This window comes from Cygnus olor, chromosome 1 (assembly GCF_009769625.2).
Source record: "Cygnus olor isolate bCygOlo1 chromosome 1, bCygOlo1.pri.v2, whole genome shotgun sequence".
Classification (NCBI taxonomy): Eukaryota; Metazoa; Chordata; class Aves; order Anseriformes; family Anatidae; genus Cygnus; species Cygnus olor.
Window position 1 is genome coordinate 205870519 of NC_049169.1, and position 24031 is coordinate 205894549.

Here is a 24031-nt window from a genome sequence, read left to right on the forward strand (position 1 = left end):
TTAGTTCTGTCTCTTGGCGTCTTCTCCATAGGCCAGAGGCGTTCGGAGGTCAGTTTGGCAGCCTTCATGGCTCAGCACGATAAGGAGATGACTGGGGACTCACCACTGTGTGGTCTGTGTGGTGGCCTGATGGGGAAAAAAAGCTTCTGTAGAGGAGTATTTCTATTTATTGAATTGCAAGACCTTGAATCTCTTGTTTCTGCAGCACAAGGCTGTAGGGAAACGTGAAGGGAAATTGTGAGGTTAACCCTTGCTGAATGGCCTGGCCCTCCCTCCCAGACGGCTCCTGAAAGGGGAAATATGCTCAGGGAGTGTGGCTTGGTTTTCTTGTCTCTTTTAATCCTTAAGTGCATTTCCATCCAGTGAAAGGTAGCGGCTGAATGACCCGTATGCGTGAGGTAAACATGGATTTGGGCAACAGCCTTATTTATGTGCCTCTGGGGCTTGGTTTATTTTTATTTTTTTTTAATTAATATGGATTCCAGTTAGTAGGAACGAGGTCAGATGTAAGTATACTCACAGAAGTAACTAGGCAATGCTTAATACCATATTGTATGAATACCATATTATATGAACTTAGTGCAGTCTCTAATGCTTTATAGTTTTTTACGGCTTTTTTTAGTACTTTATATGACTTGAGGATAATTACGTTACAAATTGTCATATGATGCATAGTCACACTCTGGGAGTACACACAATAGGGCGAGTTACTTGGGTGGTGCAAGTTACACGTATGCAGATTTATTATTTATATGTATATATGTATATATGTTTACCTATACACACTCGGTGCTATATAACCTACTCCTTGGAGCCCTGCTCCTTCTGCCATCTTCTCCTGGACCCCAGTTCAGTGCCATGTGCAGGTAACCGGCTCTGTGCTGGCTGAAATGTGTGTTATGCAGCAGGGCCCCACAGAGCATGTGAGAGCAAATCTGGAAATGAAGGATGAGTTTTGAAATATCTCTTCCCTCTCTCTCAAATAAATTCATGTAAACCGCGCAGCTGTAGAAAAGGCATATTTTCTTTTACTCCTCCTTTGTCAAAAAATTGGAAATGTGACAAAAGAAAGCCCTTGGAGAAGATTTCTTTTTCAGGGGTAAAGTGTAAAAAAAAGGGTAAAAATTTCTAAAAATAGAAATTTTTAGTGGGATAAAAATTAGAAAAATTGTATTTGCTGGCCTGAGTGGTATTTTCTTACAACTCACATTGTTTTATTATATTTTTAAAGTGGCTTAACAAGTGACTGCTTGACATTGGAACATTTATTTCTCTAATTTTCTGAGCTCTCCAGTTGGGAGAGGAGTACAGAAAGGACTGTTCTGGTGGTTTGTGGTGGTTTTATTTTATTTTTTTTGTGTGCGGAACTAAAAGATTCAAAAAAAGAAGTGCTGGATTGGAACCACACCTAAAGCAATCTTCAGAATAATAGGATTATATGACTGGTTTTTAATTAAAGTAGAATTCTAACTAGATTATCCTTAGCATACATTCAGCTCTGGTATGTTGTTATTGGTCTAATTACCTCCTAAATTAGAGACTCCAATATTCTAATTCACCCTCTCCCTCTGAGGACACTGGCATTAAACAAGAGAGTGAAATAGTATGTAAATGATATACGGGCTGTGTGCGAGATAGAAAATGGTCTTTAAAAAACATTAGCCAGAATTCAAGTCTTATCTTTACGTAGGATATCTTGGCAGAGAATGATAAATTGGTATTTTTTTTTCTGTATTTATTTATTTCTCTGCCCTGACAGCTCTTTTAAATGCCTAGAAATGTAGACTGAGAAAAATACCAATAATCTCAGCCCTTGAGGAAGGAGCAGTTAATGAATCTCCAAGGAAATATCCAGAATACAGATGTTCTGGGGGGGAGAAATGGTTAGGAGCCAGCTGAGCAGGGGCTGGAGACCGTACATCACCTTGGATCTAAGATATAACCTGTCTGCTGATAACACAGGATATTAAAAAGACAGACTTGGGGGCTGATTTGCTCAGGACTTCTTTGTGAGCACCTTTTTCAAAGAAGCGCGATTTGGGATTTGACCACTTCTGTTCGAGATACCTCGGTTCAGCTTTATCAGAACCAAAGCATTATAGTTTTGCAGACTTTAATTGCGCTGAGGATCAAAACCCTCAGGCAAAGTTTCATGTATTGGGATGTAAATTCAAACCCTGTCAAAAAATTTAAAGCATTTACATCAGGCTCAAATCCAACTTTTATTTTTTAAAGCTAAAAGGGACGTCGTAGAACAGCAGGCCAGAAATTTAGATGTCTGTTTTATAATGTTTTGATAGAACAACGGAGACTGATAAGACTTTGAGACGGTGGTTAAAGGAGAATATTTAAGCTCCTCAGATAAAACTGGACGTGCATTGAAGAGTGTTCAGAGAGAAACAACAGCCTGAAGTGGCTTTTGTTATAAAAAAGCAGCCAAATGTGCATGTCTTGAGAGGCTATGATCAGCACCTACAAATACCAGCAGTACAAAAATTACCTGGAATGGGGAAAACTCTGCGGGAAGGAAATGACTGGAGAGAAAGAGTGGAAGCAGCAGCCTCATACATGTAAAGGAGAGGATTTATTTACGCTGTTGGGTCATGTTCTGGTCTGGATCAATCCATAGGATTTCCTTTCCCATAGCCAACATATTTTGCTTTGCAGCATCCCTCTGTAAGCAGAGGGGAGCTCGTGTGGGTTGTGCCGTGTGTACGAATGTGAACCTCAATAAAGAGGGAGGCAGGGGGTACACAAGGCAGGAATTAAATGCTGTAAGGTGGACGGGACAAAATCCATTTGGGAAGCGCAGCCCTATTCATTCCTCTTGGGTCTACTCAGGGACAAACTCTGAGATTTCTTCAGGTAGCCTGGGGTTGAGGCTGAAATGAGAATTGTTTTGAATGCCTGGATGCTGAGGAAGCTTTAGGATTATAGGTAGGTAGGAGGAACCTCCATGAGTATGTGCTGATAGGGTGTCCTTGACTCTTCATTACTGGAATTAAGGAAGGATGATCATAAAACTCTGCATTTTGATCTGCAGCATGCTGTGCTCTCGTAGGGATGCTAATTCACGTGCTGATTACCTTAGCAGGAAGCAGCAATGGGACTTAAGCAAGGTGATTTACAGTGATGGGAGAGAATACTATACCAAACAAAACGCCTTGACTCATACAGCTTCCTAAAACATCAGTCATTGGTTGTCTTGGTTTTGGAGATCTGATGAATTTAGGGTAACACTAAATGCTTTGTACAGAGGTGTCTTGGCAGCATGTTAGTGACCATGCCTCTAAAATAATTTTGAGCATTTTAAGGACGGAGGGGAGACGGAAGCAACCTGACAAAGCAGTCTTGAGATAAATAAAGCATAAATACTGGTAGTCCATCCATCAGTGAAGCCTGAATTCTGCTGAATTTGCAGGTCGTATTAGTTTTGTTGCTAATTCTGTGATGTAGATATCCATCCCCTGGGAGTTGGGTTGAAAGAAGGCATTTGCTTGCTGCGGATGCTTACAGGGCTGTGCATAGGAGCTTGATAGGTCTTGGTAGGATTTGGTTTTGTGGCTGCAACTGATGTTGCCCATTTGTGAGAGAAAATGAAGTTTAAATACATAGTAGTGAAGATCCGTGTGTCCTACCTACAGCTGCTTAGGTAATTTTAAGTAATTGCAGTACGAAGACAGGATAGGAAGATCCGTGCCCCAGGAAGACTTGCATGAAGATATTGAGGAAAACCTTGCTTACTATTTCTGGTCTCCTTAACTCCTACTCCTTATAGGGTTCTTTAAAATGTGTCAGCTGCTTTAATAAGTGATGTTCTTATGTTTTCTGTTGTTCAATGCAGTAAAAATCATTCCGTTCACTCATGGGCTTTATGTAACTGAGGGCTAATGCTGAGTTGTGTCACAATATATTGTAGAAAGAGCAAATCCTTTGTACCAGACATACAGAGCTTTTTGTCCCCTACCTATGTACAGCGAGGACCATTGGATCCGAGTAAAAGATGTGATAAAAGGTCTGAAGGTACCTCCTAAAAACAAACTGCTGCTCATGAAATTAAATGCTGATGATTCTTAATGGACTTGGAAATGTTCTGCAGTCCTTTTGGTAAATGCAAGGAAGTCTAGTCTACTACTTGTGTACGTAGTGGGATTATAAACTACATGCAATAGGGTGTTCTGGTAGAAGGCACGTCACTATAAACACAGCTGATGCTTTACCAGCGAAGAAGGGCCCTACTGTAAAAGCTAAATTAAGTAGAAGTCCTAACCTACCTCAGGCTTCCTCATCCTGCCTTTTAAATGAGCTGCTTTTACAGCATTACATGTGTCATAATTGAAGGAGTAATTGTCGCGAGCTTGGAACATATTTATATGCAGTTCTCGAATTGTCCACTGATGCTAAATTAAGCCTTTCGGTTACAGGTATTTGAACTTGCTTTTCTTAACTCTGAATTCAGTTCGTCAACTGAACCCTCGTGCTTGATACGGAGTCCATTTTATCTTGGGAAAGTATTCGTTCTTCCACTTTCCCCAGCCTTGAAGGCGAACCAGAACTTTAAGGGAGCAATGTGCAACTGAAGCAATTTCCGTGATTTCATGTAAGTGAAAACCACTGCCAGCATGAAAATCCTGGCTAGCAATTAAGGGAATGTGACAGCTTTGCCAGTCTGTTACATAAATACTACTGAGCACAGGGCTTCCTCCTGTCATTAGCTGCGGCGAAGACAATGGGGCTACACAGAGTGGAGCACTACTCCAATGATAAATGTTTGCATTTCCAATTAGCGCTGAACTGTTGTGGCATTTCCCCCTCGGTCTAATTGAGGCTTTTGGGCAGCTTCATCCACTAACGACGCTGGTGCTTTTTGGCTCTGCAGTTTCCCGTCAGGAAAAGAGTTGGATGAGTTTCACCCTTAAAACATAGGATTCCTCATTGCAGGGGTCTGGGTGTCTCAGAAAAAATCACCTTTTACAGTTTATTGCAAGTTTTCTGCAATTTACATATTGTGGATGTTTTCTAACCACTGCACTACAGTGTCCTCTGTGGATATGGGATGTTTCTGCCTTGACCTGGCCATGTTCTAGTCTTCTGATGCTTTTCTCACCCCCGCCCCTGTTGCTAAATAGCAAATGTCAAATCTCTGCGTTTATCAAGGGGTAGGCATACACGCTGTGATCTTGCAAATACGGATGCTTATTTAAAGCCTGAGTAAGACGTTCAGGATCAATAGAGCTATTTACCTTTGAAAGTTGCTCTCAACTCCTTCAGGCAGGTGCTTATTAGAAATTTTTATAGTTGAATGGAGCTGTATATTTTTGCGATTTACACACAATATCTGTCTAATGCCAGACAAATCCCATTTAGCAAACCTTGCTCAGCTCAAGTTATCAGTATTGTCCATTACAGCAAAGGGTGTTAATCCTGCAGAAGAGTCTGTCATCCTCCATGGCTTACAAGCAGCCTTTCCATTTTGACCAGGGGTGTAGAAAAGGAGATTTCCATTTGAGCTACGCCGTGGAAGTGGGAGGTTACTCGTTGTACTAGTAATTATTCCACATTAGGGGATAATGGGGCTTAATTCTGAGCTCTAGGTTCATCTTCTGGATTGGAAACGTTGGAATGGAAAAATGATTCGTAATTCGGTAGCTTTCAGTGCTTTTGCTGCTAGTATGCAGTTGGACTCGGAGCCAAATAGCTTACGTGGAGAGCAGCGGTGGTGTGTTTAACTTGTGTTTTAATATATTTTCTTTATGATGCATCTAGTCATTTCCTCCGGAACACAGATTTCCTACAGGAAACCCGCTTATATGGGCTTTGGGTATGCTTTAATATAAAAGGCCTTTATTTTCCCCACCCTGTTTAGCATGCTCTGATTCTGCTCGCTCCTTTGACTTCTGCACTTGAAGCTGTGCTGTGCTGTGTGAGCTTGAGTGGAATGGGAGCCAAGGCTGCTCCATACCACGCCGGGAAAAGGAGCCTGCACCGGCATCTGCAGCAGCAGGCTTGCTCGTTCAGGCATGTAGCAGGGGGCTGGGAGATGGCATTTCTGGAGAGGAGGAAAGAAAGGGGATGATTTGTGGGCTGAGAACTTCTAAAATATGCTCCTCTTGGTTCCTTCTGTCTCAGCTTGGATTTTTTAAATTTTTTTTATATGGATGCAGTTTATTTCTCGTGGGGTGTTAACGCTGTTAGAGGCTGCTACAGAGGGATGGGAAGAGCCATAGCTGGGCTCTGCAGCCTCCTGAAGCTGGAGCTGCTTGGGCGCAGGTAAGGTGAGCTCATCGTGGACTGCAGGTATTTGGGCATGGATTGTGCAACACTTATTGTTTGCCGCTGCCAGTTGTTCACGAAACAACCAAAGCGAAGTTGAACCAGGGCAATTTAAGCTGGCATTGCCTCTCTGCAGTGCTGGATTTGAGCCTAATCCAGCGGAAAGGGCTTGACCTGCCTGGATGCTACTGAAACCTTCCCTGTGTCTGGGTTACTGTAACAGCGGTCACGCATGGGTCCATCCCGTGGAGGCTGGCGAGGGCTGCACCTTGATTATTTAAAGCAGAACAAAAATCAGCTTCCTTCCCTTGAGTGAAAGGAGAACTCTGCTCTGTTGCTAGGAATCGAGCGGTTATAATTAGTCTGCTCTTCCTCCGAAGCCTATCTGTGTGGTGCGATGGGTTGGCACGTATAGCTGCCCAGGAGGAGGTTTTGCAGATCTCCTGCCCCAAAGCAGTGCCCACTGTGGTCCCGATGCTGTTCTTCTGCAAAACACAGCCTGGGGGATCTCACCGGCAGCTCTTGCATTTAGCCCAAACAAATGGGGTTGCATTAAAGAGCGGTATTTAAAAGGACCCTCCTGCCTTTTGGCTTTTAACATTCCAAGCTGGGGACTCCTCCAGCATTCCTGTTGAGTTGTAACTGGTCCATTATCCTTTATGTCTAGTGCTATGGAAATGGGGCTGGCAGGGGAGCAAGTCTGCAACCAGTAGTTGGCCCTGGGCCATGAGAGCGTCTCCTCCTGCCCCCTTCTCATCCCCACCCACTGGGGTTGCAGGAGTGGATACATTCCCTTCTAAATGTGTAATGTTTTAAAAGTGATTTAATTATTGCTTTATTTGATTTAGTGTTTTCATCAGCGTCTTTGGGTGCTGGCAGCAGCTGCAGGGCTCTAACAGGTGAATTCTAGAGACAGAGGAGCAAGCAGTGTTGTTTTCTAATTCTTTATTAATTACAACTTTGCTAAAACCTGGTTTTCTCCTTATTTAGGAATTATTCACGTGTAAATGTTGGGTCTGGGCTGATGCACTGATGGCCCTTGACTTTTTGTTTAATTGGTGCACTTGCACAGCACTCAGATGTGCAGTAGCTGGTGGGGGGTCAGCTAGATGCTCCAGTTACTGTTTTTTTTTTTTTGTTTTTTTTTTTCCAACCATCTCTAAATGTGACAATCAGTCTGCCCTCCCCTGGGATGTGTGTCTGGCTGCTGCCCATTTCTGTGGCAGCGTGTGTCCCAGATCCCACCCGCTGTCTGCTGGAGGATGTGGACACGTGTCCTGCCTCCTTTCCAGGTGGAACATGCTTGGGGTGCCTTTCTTTCAATGCAAGACTGTGCTCGAGACTGCAGCTTAATCCCACGTGAAGTAAAAAAGAAAAAAAAAATATGAATGAATGTCTTTTCATCCTGTGTTAAAACCCAGCTGGTAAACGGTGCCGTTAATTTTCTGCTGGGATTTGTGTGAAAGCGTGACACACGGGGAGGGAATCTCTGCTGCTTGCAATGTGTTTGAACAAAGCAGGGGCCGGCCCCTGCTCCTTTCGACTGTGACAGTGCAAGGAGGAAGGAGATTTTAACTGTCTGTGTGCACAAGAAGTCTCCAGCCACGGAGTGAAAGGATACAGGGACGTTGGTGCAGAGGTAAAATGCTTACTCTGGTTAGGATCAACTCAATTAAAGGTAGTCTTTTACCTTTTTTTATGGTCAAGACTTTTTTTCCTCACTCACAACAACAAAAAAACAGCATTTCAGAAAAATGTGAGATTTCTTTCTGGTAGTAGGCAGAGTTGGGGGGAAAAAAAGTTGCTGATCATATCCCTTCCCCCTCTCTTGTTTAGTATAGTTTATTCGTCTGGAAGTTGCAGTGAGTAACTTACAGCTACTGTCTTGCCAGACTGCATGAATTATAGATGGCTCTTTTATGAGTTTTTGTGTTGACTCCAGCAATTAGTATGCGTTGGACATAGTTATCTTTATGGCATCTACTGTAGCGTAGGTTTCAGCTCCTGTGACTTTTTAATTACTTTCTGTTTTAGCAATCAGTCACTTGCCTGTCTTGCTAAAGGAATGCAAAGAAAGCACAACTGACTAGATAGAAACTTGCAGTTCACCGTGGAGCACCAGGTTTGAAGTGAGCTGGTTTACCAGAGGGAAAAATGGCATAAATAAAGGATCTTTGTTCTCATTTTTTGTTTCTTTTGTATGTACTACATGCAGTAGTGCCACAAGGCTCCACATATATTGGGGTCCCACTCTGCTTCATGAACAGCTGAGGAGCCTGGGCCTATGGTTACAGGCAAGTTAGAGGCAGAAAGTACATGATTTGGGGGCTTATCTACTTCATGCTGATGAGCAGACTTGATCAGATCTGCACACATGCGCGTACTCTGAACTTTTGAACGCCGCTGCTGGCACCTTGGGTGTTGCCTTCTGTTCCAGGAACGCCGCTTGCCCCGTCTTGAAGTGCTGAGCGGTTTCCTGAGTCTCTTGTCTCCTTGTGTGTGGTTGTCTGTCACTTCAGCCCGTCTGCAGAAGTGTTTCGTAGATGTGAAAAGGGAGTTTGTCAGCTCTGCTGTTTGGCTCTGTCGAGGCTGGGGTAAGCAAATGGGCTTCAGAAGCTGATGGAGAGATCGTAAGGCCATGATAACTTGGCTCATGGTAGTCCTAGTTTGCAGTGTGTAATAACTTTCATTTGCTTGAGTACTGTGTGCTGAAACAATTGGGGCTTCTGACTTTGAGTACTTCTGAATAGCTGCAGAAATCCTAGTGCTGTCTGTGTGGTTTGGTTTGACTACAGGTATTTTAATATATAGTAGACTATAATTGTTTCTGCATTACAGAGCACTCCCTCATCTGCCTGTAGTTGAAAAGTTCACATGCTGTTTAATTGTTCCCATTGTTCCTTTATAGCCATGCCACCGAAACCTAACATGAATTTCTCAAGGATTATAGCACGGTCACGCTGGTGTGAAGAAGGAAGGAAGCTCGATCCGGTGACGCTTTGCATTCCTGTTATGATGGATCGTGAGGCGCGGGGTGACTCACGTCAGCACCGCTGCTCTAGAGCTAGGCCGCCTGCTGAATTTTAGCAGGGCCTTTACACGAGGGGAGTTGTTAAACTGCTGCTTATGTGTGAGTTGGTAGGAGGTTATTTTAGGGAGAAAAGAATTTGCACAGTCAACTAGGCTGTGGTGAGGGAAATGGCTGCCATCTTAGTAGGCTCCGTCAGTGCTGCAAGGCCCTGCAGAGCTGAGTGGGATCCTGTCAGGGCAGGGCTTTATCCAAAAACTTTGAAGTTCACAAAATTTTAAAGTATAACAAAGCTGACTAGCTGTCTTTGGGGGTAAACTGTATCTCCATATCACAGTGGGAGGACTCATGTAAGCAGATTCTTCTTTTTTTTTTTTTCCCCTTCATTTAAATACATTGTGGAAAAAAAGTTTTTGGGAACCCTCTAGGATGGTACTGCTTATTGCGAGGAATGACTGCTGTAGAGCCAGGCTCTTAATTTTGTGGCTTGAAGGATTTCTCCCACCCACTATCTCCAAACAGCTTAAATACCTCTTATAACGCATAACGTAAGGCTTTGATGACGAGACTTCTGGGGACTCGAGCCATGGAGAAGGAAGGAGAGGCTGTACTGTAGACTTTGCCCACATGAAAGCTGCAGTTATCAAATAGGCATAAACAAGTATTGTCCATTAAAATATGTAACTTCTCGGTAGTTAGTTTCTCATTCCGGGAATAATGCAATGTAAACAAAAGCTTGTACTGCCAGTGTTTCCAGCCCTGAGGTGAAACAGTAAATCACTTGTGCTCCATCCTTTCTGACAGAGGGGTTTTGAAAAACTTATACTAAAGAAACTGAAAGCAGATGTCCCTGGGGTTTTGCACTGGTGGAGCTGGGAAGAAGGATGCTTGACATCCTGAGGTTTTTCTTAGGTTTTCGTGGTCTTTTTTTTTTTTTTTTCCGTATGTTCTCTTTTTCCTTCCCCCAGTGCTGCACCAACTTCTGCCTGTTATCTGGGGATTTTCCTTCCTCCTCTCACTTCTTTTTCTCCAGCCTAGAGCCACTTGCTCTTATGTTCTGTTCTGTCTACCATCCTTCTGTGGCTGCCAAATTTGCCAGTTGGGTTTTAGTTTAGACTTTTTTTCCCCTGCTTAGATGGGGAGAACAGTCCCTTGCCCGCTGCATGCTGTCAGTCCACCTGTCACTTATTTCTGCTTAGTTTTATGCTGGAGAATGGCATGAGGCTGAAGCATGAGCAATGGGAGATGCACAGGGCACATGTCAGAGCACGCCCAGACAAATGCACGGCAAATTTCCCTGACCCCAGCCCTCCCAAATGCCAAAACTGCCCCACTGTTAAAATGAATACCCCAAATGCCAGTCTGTAATTTAAAATTCCATTGCCCAATTTGGTTGAGATGGGAATTTGGTGGGGATAGGATCAAACTTAAAAAGCCCTCTGTGTCTGAAGGCTTCTCCAAAGTGGTCTGTGCGTCACTGCCAGCCCTTCTGTTTAAGAGTGCGTGCGAAGAAACCATGAACCAAATATGCGAAGAAGGAGGATCTTGCAGACCAACCTTGCTTTCTGGAGGGTCTAACTTGTTGCTCGTGAGTGCCTTCTGTGGTCAGTATTTTGCTTTTCTTGACTCCATGCAGCAGGGGGAATTGGAGAAAAGCGTGCCCTGGGGCCAAATCTTGCCAGTTAGGCTGAACATCAGCAGCTTAACCAAAGAAGACTGAAGACTCACTGGGTTTAGGACCCTGGTGTGGGTTTGGGATCTGTTTGAAGTGTGACCCAGGGTATTAAAATCCACTTCAGTGCGGTTCCTCCGAGTCCATCCTGTGGCAAAGCAGCTCCCTGGAAGCTGGCAGCGGTTTCAGCTTTGTAACCCAATTTCTCTCTCGCAGAGAACAAACCACTTCTGACTTTCTGCCACCACATAATTCTCCCTGAGCGAACATCTTCCCTTATTGCATGCGAGATTCAGAAAGCTGGTGAGCTGCTTTTCCACCCAAACAAAATTGTTTCTGCTTTGGTTTTTGTCCTTTGGTTAACTCCCAACTTTCTTTTGAGAGCACAATGCAAGCGAATTTCAGCTTCCAGAAGGATCCCACTGCAGCCAGGCTGCATCTGAAGTAATGCTGATCTCATTTGGGTGGAACAAGCTAGTTGTTGCCGAATAATCTATTACCCAGTTCGAAAGCTTCCGTCTTTAAATCCGCACAGCGGGGATTATTTACTTAAGGATTAATGTGTATGTTGAGGATCTAGTTTTGTTTGACCCTTCCAACAGAACAAAATGCAGTCAGCTTTCTGGCTGCTTGAATTGTGTTTGAAGTGGCAGAAAAGCCAGGGCCAGCTTGGGACCAGTGCTGTGTTGGAGAAGACGAGGATGCAGCTCTGCTCCTTCCTGGCCATCTCCCTCTGGAGCAGTTGAGCTGATTTTTAGTGATGGAGCCTGAGCGGCGGCATCAAAGCTCTTCGACTGCAGACGTCAATCTCTCCGCATCGTGTTACTGCCTGTGCTGGGGGCTGATGCAAACCCGTTGACGTAGATTTTGGTGGAATTAGTATGGATCAGAGAGGTCTTAGCTCGGCAACTGGTTGGCTTCTCTCTAGTATCGCTGCTCTTTGCTGCCTTTATTTACTGCTCTTCTTCCCCACCCTCACCCCATACTTCTGCTCCATGGGGTTGGCTGTGTCCTGAAACAAGCTTTTTATGGTAATAACTGGAACACTTGAATATAGTCTTGTTAACAGAAATAATTTGGAGCTTGAGTAGAATTTGTTGTGCTGACATTTGGTTTGTGTTGTTGTAAGGTTTCAGCTTTGGTTGAAAATACCTTTTTTTTCTTTTTTGATAAAATGTGATTCTAGTTTGCAAACAAAAAGCCCACTCTTTCTTGTCTTTCTCCTTTTCCTAGTGACAGCCTCTACGCCTGAAGATGTCCAACAATGGAGTTGAAACAGAAGACAAACCGCCTGCTCCTCCGATGAGAAACACCAGCACCATGATTGGATCGGGAAGCAAAGACGCTGGGACTTTAAACCATGGCTCAAAACCTTTGCCTCCCAACCCAGAAGAAAAGAAAAAGAGGGACCGATTTTACCGATCTATTTTACCGGGAGATAAAAGTACAGTATTTTGTCTTTTTTTATAAACCTGTGGTTTTTTTTTGTTTGTTTGTTTGTTTGTTTTTTTTTCAGACCTTAGTTAAAAGCCTAGTGCTTAACAATGGTTTAGAAGATAGTTTATGCTTGTTTCTTGCACTGCCACCTTGGTCATTTTGGGGTACATAAAATGCTGGCTGTAGATCTGATTTCCTAATGATTAATCCTGCCACGATTAATCCATTCTTAATCTTTTTTTTTTTCTCTTAAATTGTGAGACTAGCATCCTGAAAGGTGGCACTAGCTCTGCCTCCTCCCCCCCTGACTTGTCCTTAATGATCTTGAAAATCATAGAAACATTGGTACCAGTTACAAGTTGGTCAGTCAAAGCTGGAACTGGCAGTTCCTTTGGTGGTGAAGGGGAAGTTTTTTTGCTTGTTTGTTATTTTAAACAGCAAATAATTTGAGTCAAGCATGACTAACAGACCGTCTCCTGCCAGGCCTGTCATATGTTACTGCACGGTCTGCTGTGAAAAGCTTACAGTCAAAGGTGTAACTTCTCATTTATTCTAGAGTTTGGGTCAAGCATTGTCTATTTGCTGTTACGAATAATTTGTCACTGCAAATTCTTGCACGTTTCTTGTGAACGGAAGGAATTTTCTGCCATTATAGAGACTGTAACAGATGGAAATAGAGATAGGAGCTGTGAACTGTATGTGAAATTCTAATTTTCAATGATCAGGATAATTTAAAAACTCTCATGAATCTTGAAGTAATGTAAGGAAAAGATCTCTCTTCTAATATCTGCTGGTTTCTTTTTATATCTGACCTATTTTTTGGAGTTCCTCTTTCTAAATCAGCTTCTTGTACTGTCTGTGTTGCAGCAGTATCCAGACACTGGATAACTAAAGTTTAAATATCTGCAAATTCCTGGCCTTCAGGAGAGAAGCTGCCTTTTTAACTTTTGTTTTAGCAAAAAGGCTGATTGGAGTGGTGCTTCCATTAAGTCAAATAACAGAGATGTAGGTTCTGGGAGAGCTTGGATTGTTTTGCAGACATGGAGGTTTAGATTGTGCAGCCCATGAATTCAATCTTAAAAGTTTGCAGGCTATCAGTTAGAACTTGCCATTATGTGTAGTAATCCTAAAGAGCTGCAGGATTTTTGTGTTGGCTTGCTTAAAAGAGTGCTTTAAAAAATACTTCTAGGCTTGACAGTTGCAGAAAGCAAAGAAATAGATTGAAATTTGCAAGATTAAAAGAAATACTGCATAAAATGCTAGTTTGAACTGGATTTTAAATGAGAGCTGCAAAAGTGAACAGCTCAGGTAAAGCAACAGACAGTGATATTAAGATTTAAGCCTGTTTTTACTGAAGATTGGCCAACGTGGCAGATGCTTCAAGACACGAGAGATTTTTGTTTAGCCAAGCCCAGCAGAGCCTTCTGTTGCAATACACCTGCCCAGACTGCAGTGGCTGCTTCTGTCCTCTAATTCCTGTCGAGCAAAAACTAACCTTAACATCATCACCTTCAGTTTGGATTGGTTGATTTTCATCTTAGGAATGTTTTTCTAATCTCGTGACGACAAGTAAATTCCCAAGGCCTCCTGCTGCTTAACTGTTAGTAAAATTCCCAGGTGTTCAGACACTGCCTTTGGCTTGTGTCTGAATCGAGTGTGCTTTGTTGGCTTGGCTGGACTAAAAGGAGAGTTGGTTTCTATTCCGAGTACTGTAATTCTCGGGGGTCCATGACCTCTGGTGGGGTTGCAAAGAACCTGCAAAGATCTGAAACGCTCAGCAGTTAATTTCACCAGCGAATGTGGCCTTGGGCTTTTACACTCTATCCGGAAAGCTGCTGAAGTGATGCTGCCAGTCCTTTTGGAGAAGTGGTAGGTCTTTGAACAGGGAACAGCACTGGAGGTCTGGCTTGATGATAGGAGTTTTTTAGTCCTGTGTAGGACCTTGACAGCGTCGAAGTGGTGCTGCCAGCAGGGCTTTGGTGTCTGTGCCTGCAGGACCCTCTTCAGTGGCTGGGGAGAGATGGCACCTATGATATGATAATGACTAATGATAATGACTAACTATGATAATTTGTGGGCAGGGAAGGTGGGGAGGGGGTTGTGCTTTATGCGAAGGCACAGCTCAAATGTGTGGAGTGGAGCAGACAGACCCGTTGAGGGCTTGTGGGCCTGGATCAAAGGGGAGGCCAATGAGGGGAGACATCTTCAGGGCATCTGCTACAGGTTGCTGAGTGAAGAAGAGCAGCTGTAACTGGAGGAGGTTTGGAAAGCACCTTTTACATCGCACTACACCTAAGCATGAACAAGACTGGGGTGTAAAGTACCCATGGGGCTTAAATGCTGGCCCTTATGAACTTCTCTTGAGCTATGTCACCTTGCTAGGCTGCTTCGGAGCATCATGTTCTGCCTGCAGAAGGTAGGGTGCTGTTTGTAGTTCTGATTTCCTCTGTCCCAGCCTAACCCCCAAATCTGGCATTTAAAAAGCAAGTTGGCTGTAATACCAGGGGGTCCTCTCCGTCTGGAAGCAGAGCTCCCATGATTTCTTGCTTTCAGCTGGAGTCGTGAGTATGAGAGCCTTCTTGGGTTTGGGACTCATCCATGACCTACCTGGGGGGGAGAAACCGGGCTTTGGCTTGCATGTGGCACATTTTGCTCCCCTGAGGTTTGCTGAGCTCAGCTGCTGATTCACACGGAGGCAGGATGTTAACCACGAGGTAACACGGTGCAGCGCCTGGGAGCCCTTTCTGTGGTGATTGTGCTGCTGCGGATGTGTGGTATCCTGCCTCTGAGACGGGGCAGCACTTCCCTACCGCTGAAGGATACTTTTCTCATCTCGGCATGCTCCAGGATGGGCTCATGGGCTTTACCGTGGCATATCGAGCTTTCTGGGTGCAGCTCAAGTTGCCAGAGCATCGTGATGAAACGCTATGGGCAGCTCTTGTAACAGCATCAGATGTTTGAGGTTTTGACTGAGAAGATGGTAAGATGTGGCGGGGGATAAAGCACTCGGTGGTAGGTAGGCCTTCCTAAGCAGATACAAGTTCTCTTTTATTTTAGTTAAGAATCTTCAGGGCTTTTTGACTCACTGCAGGGATAATATAATCACTGTCGAGGGGATTAAGTGTTTAGTAAGATGGGGAGTGCCCGTCTCTTTAGTTCTTTTTAGCTTATACCTCCATGACATAAATATCTGCTCCAAAAAGCAATTATGTTGCTAATGTCTGAATACATTTAGGCTTCTAGATCTGTTAGATTTTGGATCAAAAGCTTCTGAAGTTTATTGTCTCCTGAGAATCCTGGGGGATTCACACGAGTTCATGTTCACATGATGCTCTAGTTCAGTCCGGGCACTGTAAAACCTTGAATGTGGCACCCAGGCATATCCCAAAAAGTACACACAGGAATTATGGTTTCACCCACTGTAATGTTATAGCTGAGGCAAGGTGATTTTAGCCAAGAGTTTGGGCTGTGGTCTCCTGTTCTGAGTAAGTTTGGGGTCAGCACTCATCTCAGTTTGCTGGCTGAATGGGTTTCGTTGGGATTTGGAGGTACGTTGGGGTGCTCAGGAAGTCCAAATGTCGAAACCGAGACACTAAGTATGTTGACTTCTGGATTGCAAGTTCGTGCCCTTTAGTTATTTTATATTTTCTAAGGGATTATGCTGCAATCTGTGGGGAGATGTGGCAGTTGTCCTGGGCAGTGTGGTGCTAATACGGCTGCCCTCTTCCCCCTCGCCTGCGTTGCACGCTTCTGGGCTGGAGCTGTCACCTTGCTCTTTGGCTTGGGGCAAGGGACTAACCCTGTAGACAGGACTATACAATGCTGTGCTTCTGCTGGTTCTCTCTGCATCCCTTTTCCTCTCGCATGCAGCATTTTCCATATACCTGCTGGATGCAGCTGCTCAGTCCTTCCTTGGCAGGCCTCTGTGCTGCAGGTACGTGCCATCTGCTAGCCAGCAGCTGCTTCTGGCTCCTAGCTCCCATTTCTGATGGCTCCTCCAGCAATTCAGCTTTCTCTCCTCCTTCCCCTTGGCAAGTCTGTTGCTCTTTTGTGATTCAGCTTCCCCTATCCCCTTTGTTCGAAAGGGGGATCGAAACCAATCTGTTCCTTCTGCGTGTCCCCAGCTGAGCATTTGATCCTTTTCTTTCTCCAGAATTGCTCTGTGCTACACTAACTCTGTAATGACGCTCTGTAACGGTGCCAGAGCGCTGGAGAAAACAGGATTTGGTCCTTTGAGGGAAGTGCTGACCATCTCCACACAGCTCTTCTCCAGCAGCATCTTAAATAGTTGCAGTATTGAGCGTCAGCCTCCCAGGCTCCTGAAATGCCTGAGGTTTGGTGTTCATATCCCCAAAAGCGCACTGGGGAACGTCAGCCACGAAACAAATTCTGTCTGGCTTCAGATCCAACAGATAACAGCTGGGAAACACAAGTGCTTTAGTCACCTTCTCCTGGCTTTACTTACTTTATACTGCAAACAGCGGCAAATCTGGGGTTCTTCCTTGAACTGATCTCCATTTCTTGAGTACAGTAAATATTGAAAGGAAGGTGGCGTCTTTAATATGTCATGAATATGGATAAACTTAATTCGAGACAATACTCTTGTTTGAAGATCTGACTTTAATATTCGTGGGGTGCATCTGCTTTATTTCCTTTCCTGCTTCTTTATGAGTTCTGCTCCTCACCTGCCAGATTCTGCCCTCTCCCTGCTGTGTGTTCAAACCTCGTTATAGAAACCACATTTAGTTCGGTTTGTGAGCAGGAAAACAGAAATGGTTTTGCTTGTATAAGGCTGTGTAGTGGAAGCACATTATATTTGGTGTTCTTCATGGGCTCTGTTTTGAGGCCGTAGGAAGAGAGAAGCAATATTTTGTCCCTAATATGAAAGGTGAGTAAGTTTAGCCAGCACTTTTTTTTAATAATCTTTTCATATTTTGCATAAAAACGAAGAATAAAAAAAAAATAAAACGTCCAGAACTGCGTGGCTTCCAGTTACTGCCTTTGTGCTTTTGACTCTGACATACCAAAGTTTGCCTGGATATTTTCGGTAAATAGCTCTTGTGCTATTGAGTCTAGAACTGCTGGCTGATACTTAACAAAAACTGATATTTTGGATACATTATACGCTTGTCCTGTGTTGTAGGACTCTGATTGTTATTGTCCCTGAATATAACTGCTCTGTATTGAGTTAACAAAGTTTTGTAACTTGCTGTTCTGCCTCAGATCGAAATCCCGTGACTAGCAAAAGCAGGGGGTGGTTGTGTAGGTAAATTAGAAGCTGTCAGGGAGATCATAATTCTTGATGGATTGATGGATTGTTTTTGTTGCTGTCTCTTCCAGCCAATAAAAAGAAAGAGAAAGAACGGCCAGAGATCTCCCTCCCTTCCGACTTTGAACACACAATTCACGTGGGGTTTGATGCAGTCACGGGAGAATTCACAGTAAGTGATTTGGAGGAAAAGAGAGCTGTGCGGTTTGGCTTATTGCTGGGAGGAGCCAGGACCTATTAATCTTTTATACGGTAATGCCGGAAAGGCTATTACCATCGTCTAGTTTGATCTACATCTGTAGAGGCAGCCCGCTAATTCCTGCTGAGAGACTGCTTGTCAAGCTTGGCACATCCCAGGAGTCCAGCCTGCCAGCAGACTTTGCCTTTCCTGTTTTTTGGCTGATGCGGACAGCAAAATATGGTATCTCTCTCCTCCCTTCCCCTCCCTTCCTCTTCTGGAGCTGGATTAGGTCTACAGCATAGTCTGTGTCCTCCAAATGGAGCTCTGAGAGCTCCCCTTTAGGACACACACAACTGTGCGTACCTGTTTGTGCCAGAACGTGCATGTTTGTCCTAAGGCTAAATGGCAGAAACTTTTATGCCTTTTTTTTTTATTGACATGCAAAATAGAAGGAAGACAGAGCTGTATTTCGTCACACTCTTCTTAATTTGATTGCAAGATAGGATTTAATAGCAGAGGCAGTTGTTCACAGGCAAGCTATTTTGGCTGTGAGTAATATAGATATATTTTGAAGGCATTTTGCTCTCCTAGACTGAATTGTGTCTACAGTTGTGTTTTGCACGTCAGCTTCTAGACTTGCCCGAGTTAACCTGGATGTGCCAGTGAGGCATCACCTCGGGGTGGTGTATCCAGCAACCCTTTAGAACAGCGAGGGTAACTTTATTGGTAGAGGACCCCGTCACTTACCACTGTGTTGACTCAAACACTTGTTCTTGCTGCTGCTGAAAGTCCCAAGCCAGGCTGTACTCCAAATGTATTTATTTTGTGGTTGAAATGATGTCCCTGTAATGAAATTATGAGCTCTGTATGCCAGGTTAACGTCTGTGCTGTCCCAGTTCTGGTTACAACATACACCAAACCTCTATTACCAAAGAATGCTAGCGCTACACGAAGGCCCAAATGAATTTTGCTTGCCCATTGTACGAGACGCTTTACGCTGTACATTACTTCTGTAGTCTTTCTTGGATGCGTGTAAATATGTATATGTTTGTGCATAAAGATTTTCTTGCTTGAGACTCTACCTGAGCTGCACCATTGGGTCTGCTCCTTTCAGTCTTTGTGAAACCTGCTGTTTCTCTTCCTCTTCTCTCTTCTTTCCTCCCCATTTCCTTTTCAGTATCGAGTAACCCCAGGAAGAGGGTGACAGAAGTGCTGCAGCAGGTACGTGTGCTGTGAAGCACGGTAGGCTGCCGGTGGGCTAACGAGGTGCCTGTCCCCACAGGGAATGCCGGAGCAGTGGGCGCGCTTACTGCAGACTTCCAACATCACCAAGCTGGAGCAGAAGAAGAACCCCCAGGCGGTGCTGGACGTGCTGGAGTTTTACAACTCCAAGAAGACTTCTAGCAGCCAGAAGTACATGAGTTTCACAGGTATGTGGTGATCATCTTCCATGGCTGCTTTGTCCAGCTTTCCATTAGTCACTGGATAGGGGGCTTTCTTTTGTTTAATCAACAAATAGGTCTGTCTTTTCATGGAAAATGTGAGTGAAATTCTCTGGCTGCCCAAAAACTCGTCTCCCTTTAAAATGCTATTCTGTTAACGCTGATGCCCAGCTGAGCTGTAAAAGAGGAGGTCAGTGAACAGGGTGAATCCCAAAACATGTAGGTTTTCTAAGGCCCGCATCTGGAAGGCAGAACCTGGATTGTTGACGTTGGATTCCCTGGATGAAAATCCCTGGAGAAAACAGGCAGCTAAACTCTGTAGGAACTTCAGTTTTTGGCTGGCTGTGATGTTGCTTCATGGGTGCTTGGGGTGCGAGTTTCTCCTCTCCTGTGTGCTGTGATTGAGGAATACCACTCAGCTGCTAGGTGCTTGATAACTGCTGGCCGGATTCCTCTACACATCCCAGCTGCCAAGATTTTATGCCTTCTTTGTATGGATTACCTGCCTACTGGAGAATTCCTGCAGCCGTCATTCCTTTTCCCTTTCAATTAATTCTAACTCCTTCCCTTTCTAAACCTCAAGCCCTGCTTTGGTTCTTTAAAGGGGATAGTGCCGTGTCACCAGAACAGGTAGTACTTAGGAAGACTCCAGGCAGGGATAAAAGCACAATTCTGCCACATACATGCGTGGATAGCCAAACAAGAAGCCCACCAGTGGATTCGTGGGGTCCTTGCTTGCTATTGCAGGACGTTTTGGTGGCTGGGTCTGAACCTCTCGCAGGTCTCAGGCTAGTGCCTCAGCTGGTGATTTAGCACAGCAGATTTTCCAAGTCAACTGAAAATGTTTTTTGCACGTGGATAGGTGACATTATTCATTCCCAGGTGTTGCTCAGGGAAATTCCAGCTTCCTGCAGCAGGGATTTGAGGCCCCTGCACTTGTCTACAGAAGTTTGTAACCCCTACTCCCTTTTCTGCCAAGTGTGAGCTTGGTCTGGGGAGTTCCTTTGCACCTTACTTCCTCCACAAAAGTGCCTGTGGGTGCAGGGACACTGAATGAGATCCAGCTTAAAGGTCTCTCTAGGAGAACAACCCCAAAATGGTGGAAACCTTGGAAAATAGCTGCCTGTTCTCTTAAATGGATTTTAAATAGTTAATCTTGTTTCTGGGCTAGTCTTCCTGAGAGATGCTACAAGCCGTGATTCTCATTGCCGTATCCCAAGATAAGGAATGAGGGATAGGGTGGTCATGAGAGACTTGAGACATCCTTTTTCAAATGTGCTATGAGTGCAGGAGGAATCTGGAGGCATTTAATGACAAGTCCTAACAGAAGGAGCTTCCTAAGAGGCCCTTGTTTCTTGTCAGCTTGAACACAAACTTTCCTCCACTGCTGTTGTAACCTTGCAGGAAAACCCTGTGTCTGCCTGGGTTACAGCACTGATCCTTCAGTCCCAAAGGGTCACCGTGCCTCATGCCCTTTTCTTTTGATAGAAAATGATGCCTCTCTTGGGGCCTGATTTTTTTTTCTCAGGATGTTTGGAGAGCACCTTGCAGCTTGGGCATCATGTGGAAGGATTGCCTGTGGGTTTGATCCCAGCATCTTCTTAACGCTGGGCAGAGGCACAATGGATGCTTGTGGAATTTTAGGTTTAAAAAAAAAAATTAATAAAAAACTGGCCATGGAGTTTAGTCTCTGCCTGGAAAGGAGAAGATCGGATTTCTGCCCAAATGAAAAATTCCTTCCCTTGTCTGTTGTCTGCATCTTACCTGAGTGTCGGGCTTGCTTGTTAAGTTTGTTCTGTCAAATTCTGTTGTGTTTTTTTTTTTCACCTGGGGTTAGGAGTCTAGTTACATCTACTGCCTGTGTAGATCATGGAGAAAGAGATATTCCCCAAGAGGAATATCTACTTCTTTTTCTGTTCTCTGTAAAAAAAAAAAAAAAAAAAAAAAAAAAAAGAATCTACGGCAGTTGCCCTTTCCAAAGTGCTTCAAATTATGCAAGATGATGCCTGGACTTGGGAGGAGCCATTTTTCCTGCCCCTTCCAAAAGGAGCTTGTCCCTTTTTCCTCTCCCCAGTGCTACTGCATTTACAGTTCGTTTATAACTGCATTAGTGTGTCTCTCTTTCAGATAAATTGGCGGAGGATTACAATTCATCAAATACGCTGGTAAGCCTTCGTATCATCCCTTGCATGAGACTTTAAAACTTGCATAGAATATTCTTAGCTACACATAAACTTTTAGTTTGCTTAGTGTTTTAAGATCATCTTAAAATCTGAACTATATGTATCTATATGGAGAGTACATTTATAAAAACAGGTAAATTATCCTCAAAGGGCATGCTGCTTGCACATTTTTTCATTAACAGCGGGAGAGTCAAGTAGAAATTAAGAGGCTTTATTAGTGAAATAGTAAATAGAAATTAGTGAATTAAAGACTGGAAATAACGTTATTTTTATAGAAAATGATCTGTTTCTTGATCTGTTTCTTTGGGGTGTGGTAATCTAGAAAATCATAAACACTTTGCTTTCAGGTTTTATATGGCTCTATAAACATCTGTGATCTAGCACAGTTTAATTACTAACCTGCGAGGTTTGATTGAAGCACTGTTGATTAACCAACCTAATCTCAGCAGAAAAGGAAATCAAATGTTCTCCTCTCTGTTTGACCTTTACTCTGTCCTCACCAGGACAGGCACCGCTCCTGTTGACTTTGCTAGGAGACAGAGCTGAAAAGCTCTGTAATGTTTGTGTATGTCTGCGAGAGAGAGAGAATAAACAAAACTTTCTATTTTAGGTGATTCATAAAACCCCCCAATTCCCTCATCTCTTACTTTCTCACTGCTATGACGTTATCGGGAGCTGGCACGTATTGCTCGCTTCTGGAGGCAGCGTATTCCTATCTGACCGTTTCGGATTCTGCTAAAAGAAAAGGAAAACGTTTTTTGTCGTTCATTATCACATCTCATTGGGCATCAGTCTTCAGGAGCCTAGAATGTCTGAGACAATTAGATATTAAAATAAATCCTGGAAAAAGCAGGAGTCATCGAGCTACCTCAGTAGACTGGTGTTTTTTGAAAGATGCTGGGTAACCTTTAATTTTAGAGAGATTTGTGAAATTACCAGTATGTAGGCTTTTTTTTTTTTTGTAGTTGTTTTTAATAGACTAAGCTTTAACAAATATATGTCAGGATGCTGATGACTTCAAAAATATTCATTGAAACTTTACCTTTTCCCCTGCCTTATTTCAGAGAGCTTTATTGCAGTACTTTAAGAAGTCTTTTTCTGCTGCCACTTTTAGGGAACTGATGGTAAACAAACTGGAAGCAGGAGTACAAGCAGAACTGGTCTAGTGGGTTGAGGGGCTTGCCAAGTTTATTTTGAAATGTTTATAGTGTAAAGGATGCCATGAACTTCGAATCCAGAGTCAAATTTTAAATGTTATGAGTAGCTTTCAGTTCCAATAACAGTGTTGCAAAAAAAATCGAGATAATTCTTTTTTTAATCACTTAGAAAACTTTTTATAAAAATTCATCATTCCTATTTTACATAATATTTTCCTTTAGAGTGTAGTTTTCAAAGGGATTTTGAAAGATTTTATCAGATTCTGCTTCCAAAATATCTCATTACTTAGTTCTGAGTCTTAATACCAAAGCTGATGTCAACTTGACCTCCCAACTTTTAGTAAAAACATTTGAATTTTGATGTAAATTAAATCACTCGAGTCCGAAATCTCTGATCTGCATGATAAGGGTTTGGAGCAAGCAGCAAGGGAAAAAGTAAAGAAGAGGCAATATAAATAGGGACAGCTACATCCGAACTCAGATGTTGTCCTCACAGCAGCCCAGAGTTGCTGGGTTTGTCGTGTGGGTGTCAGGAAGGCAATGTGAGAGCCCAGGGGGGTCTTAAGTCCCAGGGAGGAGGATGGGGATCAGACAAGCAGATGACAGCTCTGTCTGAACAGTTGTTGAACTGGACATCTAAATATTTCCAACGCAGGCTCAGGACCTTTGGGGTTTGGATTTTTAAGATACTGTAACTGTCTAACCCGTTCTGATTATTATTCTTCTGTGCTTGCTTCAAGGCACTCTCCGTTAGGAGCTTAACTCAACATTTGTGATTTGTTTATACCAAGCAATCGGGTTTTTATTTTTGCTATTTGTGTAACCACATGCAGAATGTGAAAGCCGTGTCTGAGACCCCTGCAGTGCCCTCAGTGTCTGAAGACGAAGATGATGAAGATGATGCAGCTCCACCCCCTGTGATAGCTCCACGACCTGAACACACAAAATCCGTGAGTAGTAATATCTCCTTCAGCACCCCTGCTGCAGTCACAGTCAGGTCTTGGAGTTAGCTGTTAGCACTGTAGGTTTAGAAATGCAGGAAAAAAAAAAAGATGGATAGAATTGTTTTTAAGTGATGATGATCTGCTTTGTTTTAATATGCATATTTTTATTCAACAAAATTAGATATACACCCGCTCTGTGATAGACCCTCTTCCTCCTCCTACCAGAGATGCGGCCACCTCTCCTATTCCTTCTCCCTCGGAAAACAGCACAACGGCACCTGACTTGCTGGTCAGGAACACAGAGAAGCAAAAGAAAAAGCCAAAAATGTCAGATGAAGAGATCCTGGAAAAATTAAGTATGTCCTTTTGATTTTTTTTTTCCTGAAATCCGAGGTCTTGCTGTAATGATATCTTAAAACTTTAATAAGTTGAGGTGTTTTGACGT

The 24031-nt window shown here is 43.6% G+C and overlaps 1 protein-coding gene across 24 annotated transcripts in view; it reads left to right on the top strand.

The window, feature by feature from the left end:
• LOC121063731 (serine/threonine-protein kinase PAK 1) overlaps positions 1–24031 on the top strand; it is a 113848-nt gene that overhangs the window by 26422 nt on the left and 63395 nt on the right. For 20 of the 24 annotated variants that reach the window (XR_005816171.1, XR_005816172.1, XR_005816173.1 and 17 more), the window contains 6 exons: positions 12207–12417; positions 17751–17851; positions 19143–19290; positions 21430–21467; positions 23476–23592; positions 23768–23942. Coding sequence is in view for 18 of the 24 variants with exons in the window: in XM_040544486.1 (XP_040400420.1) it covers positions 12228–12417; positions 17751–17851; positions 19143–19290; positions 21430–21467; positions 23476–23592; positions 23768–23942 (769 nt within the window). In the remaining 6 variants the exon portion in view is untranslated. Of the gene's footprint in view, positions 1–4424; positions 4601–8851; positions 8868–12206; positions 12418–17750; positions 17852–19142; positions 19291–21429; positions 21468–23475; positions 23593–23767; positions 23943–24031 lie in introns of those variants that run through there. The other 4 variants (XM_040544487.1, XM_040544501.1, XM_040544502.1 and 1 more) reach the window with 2 other exon arrangements.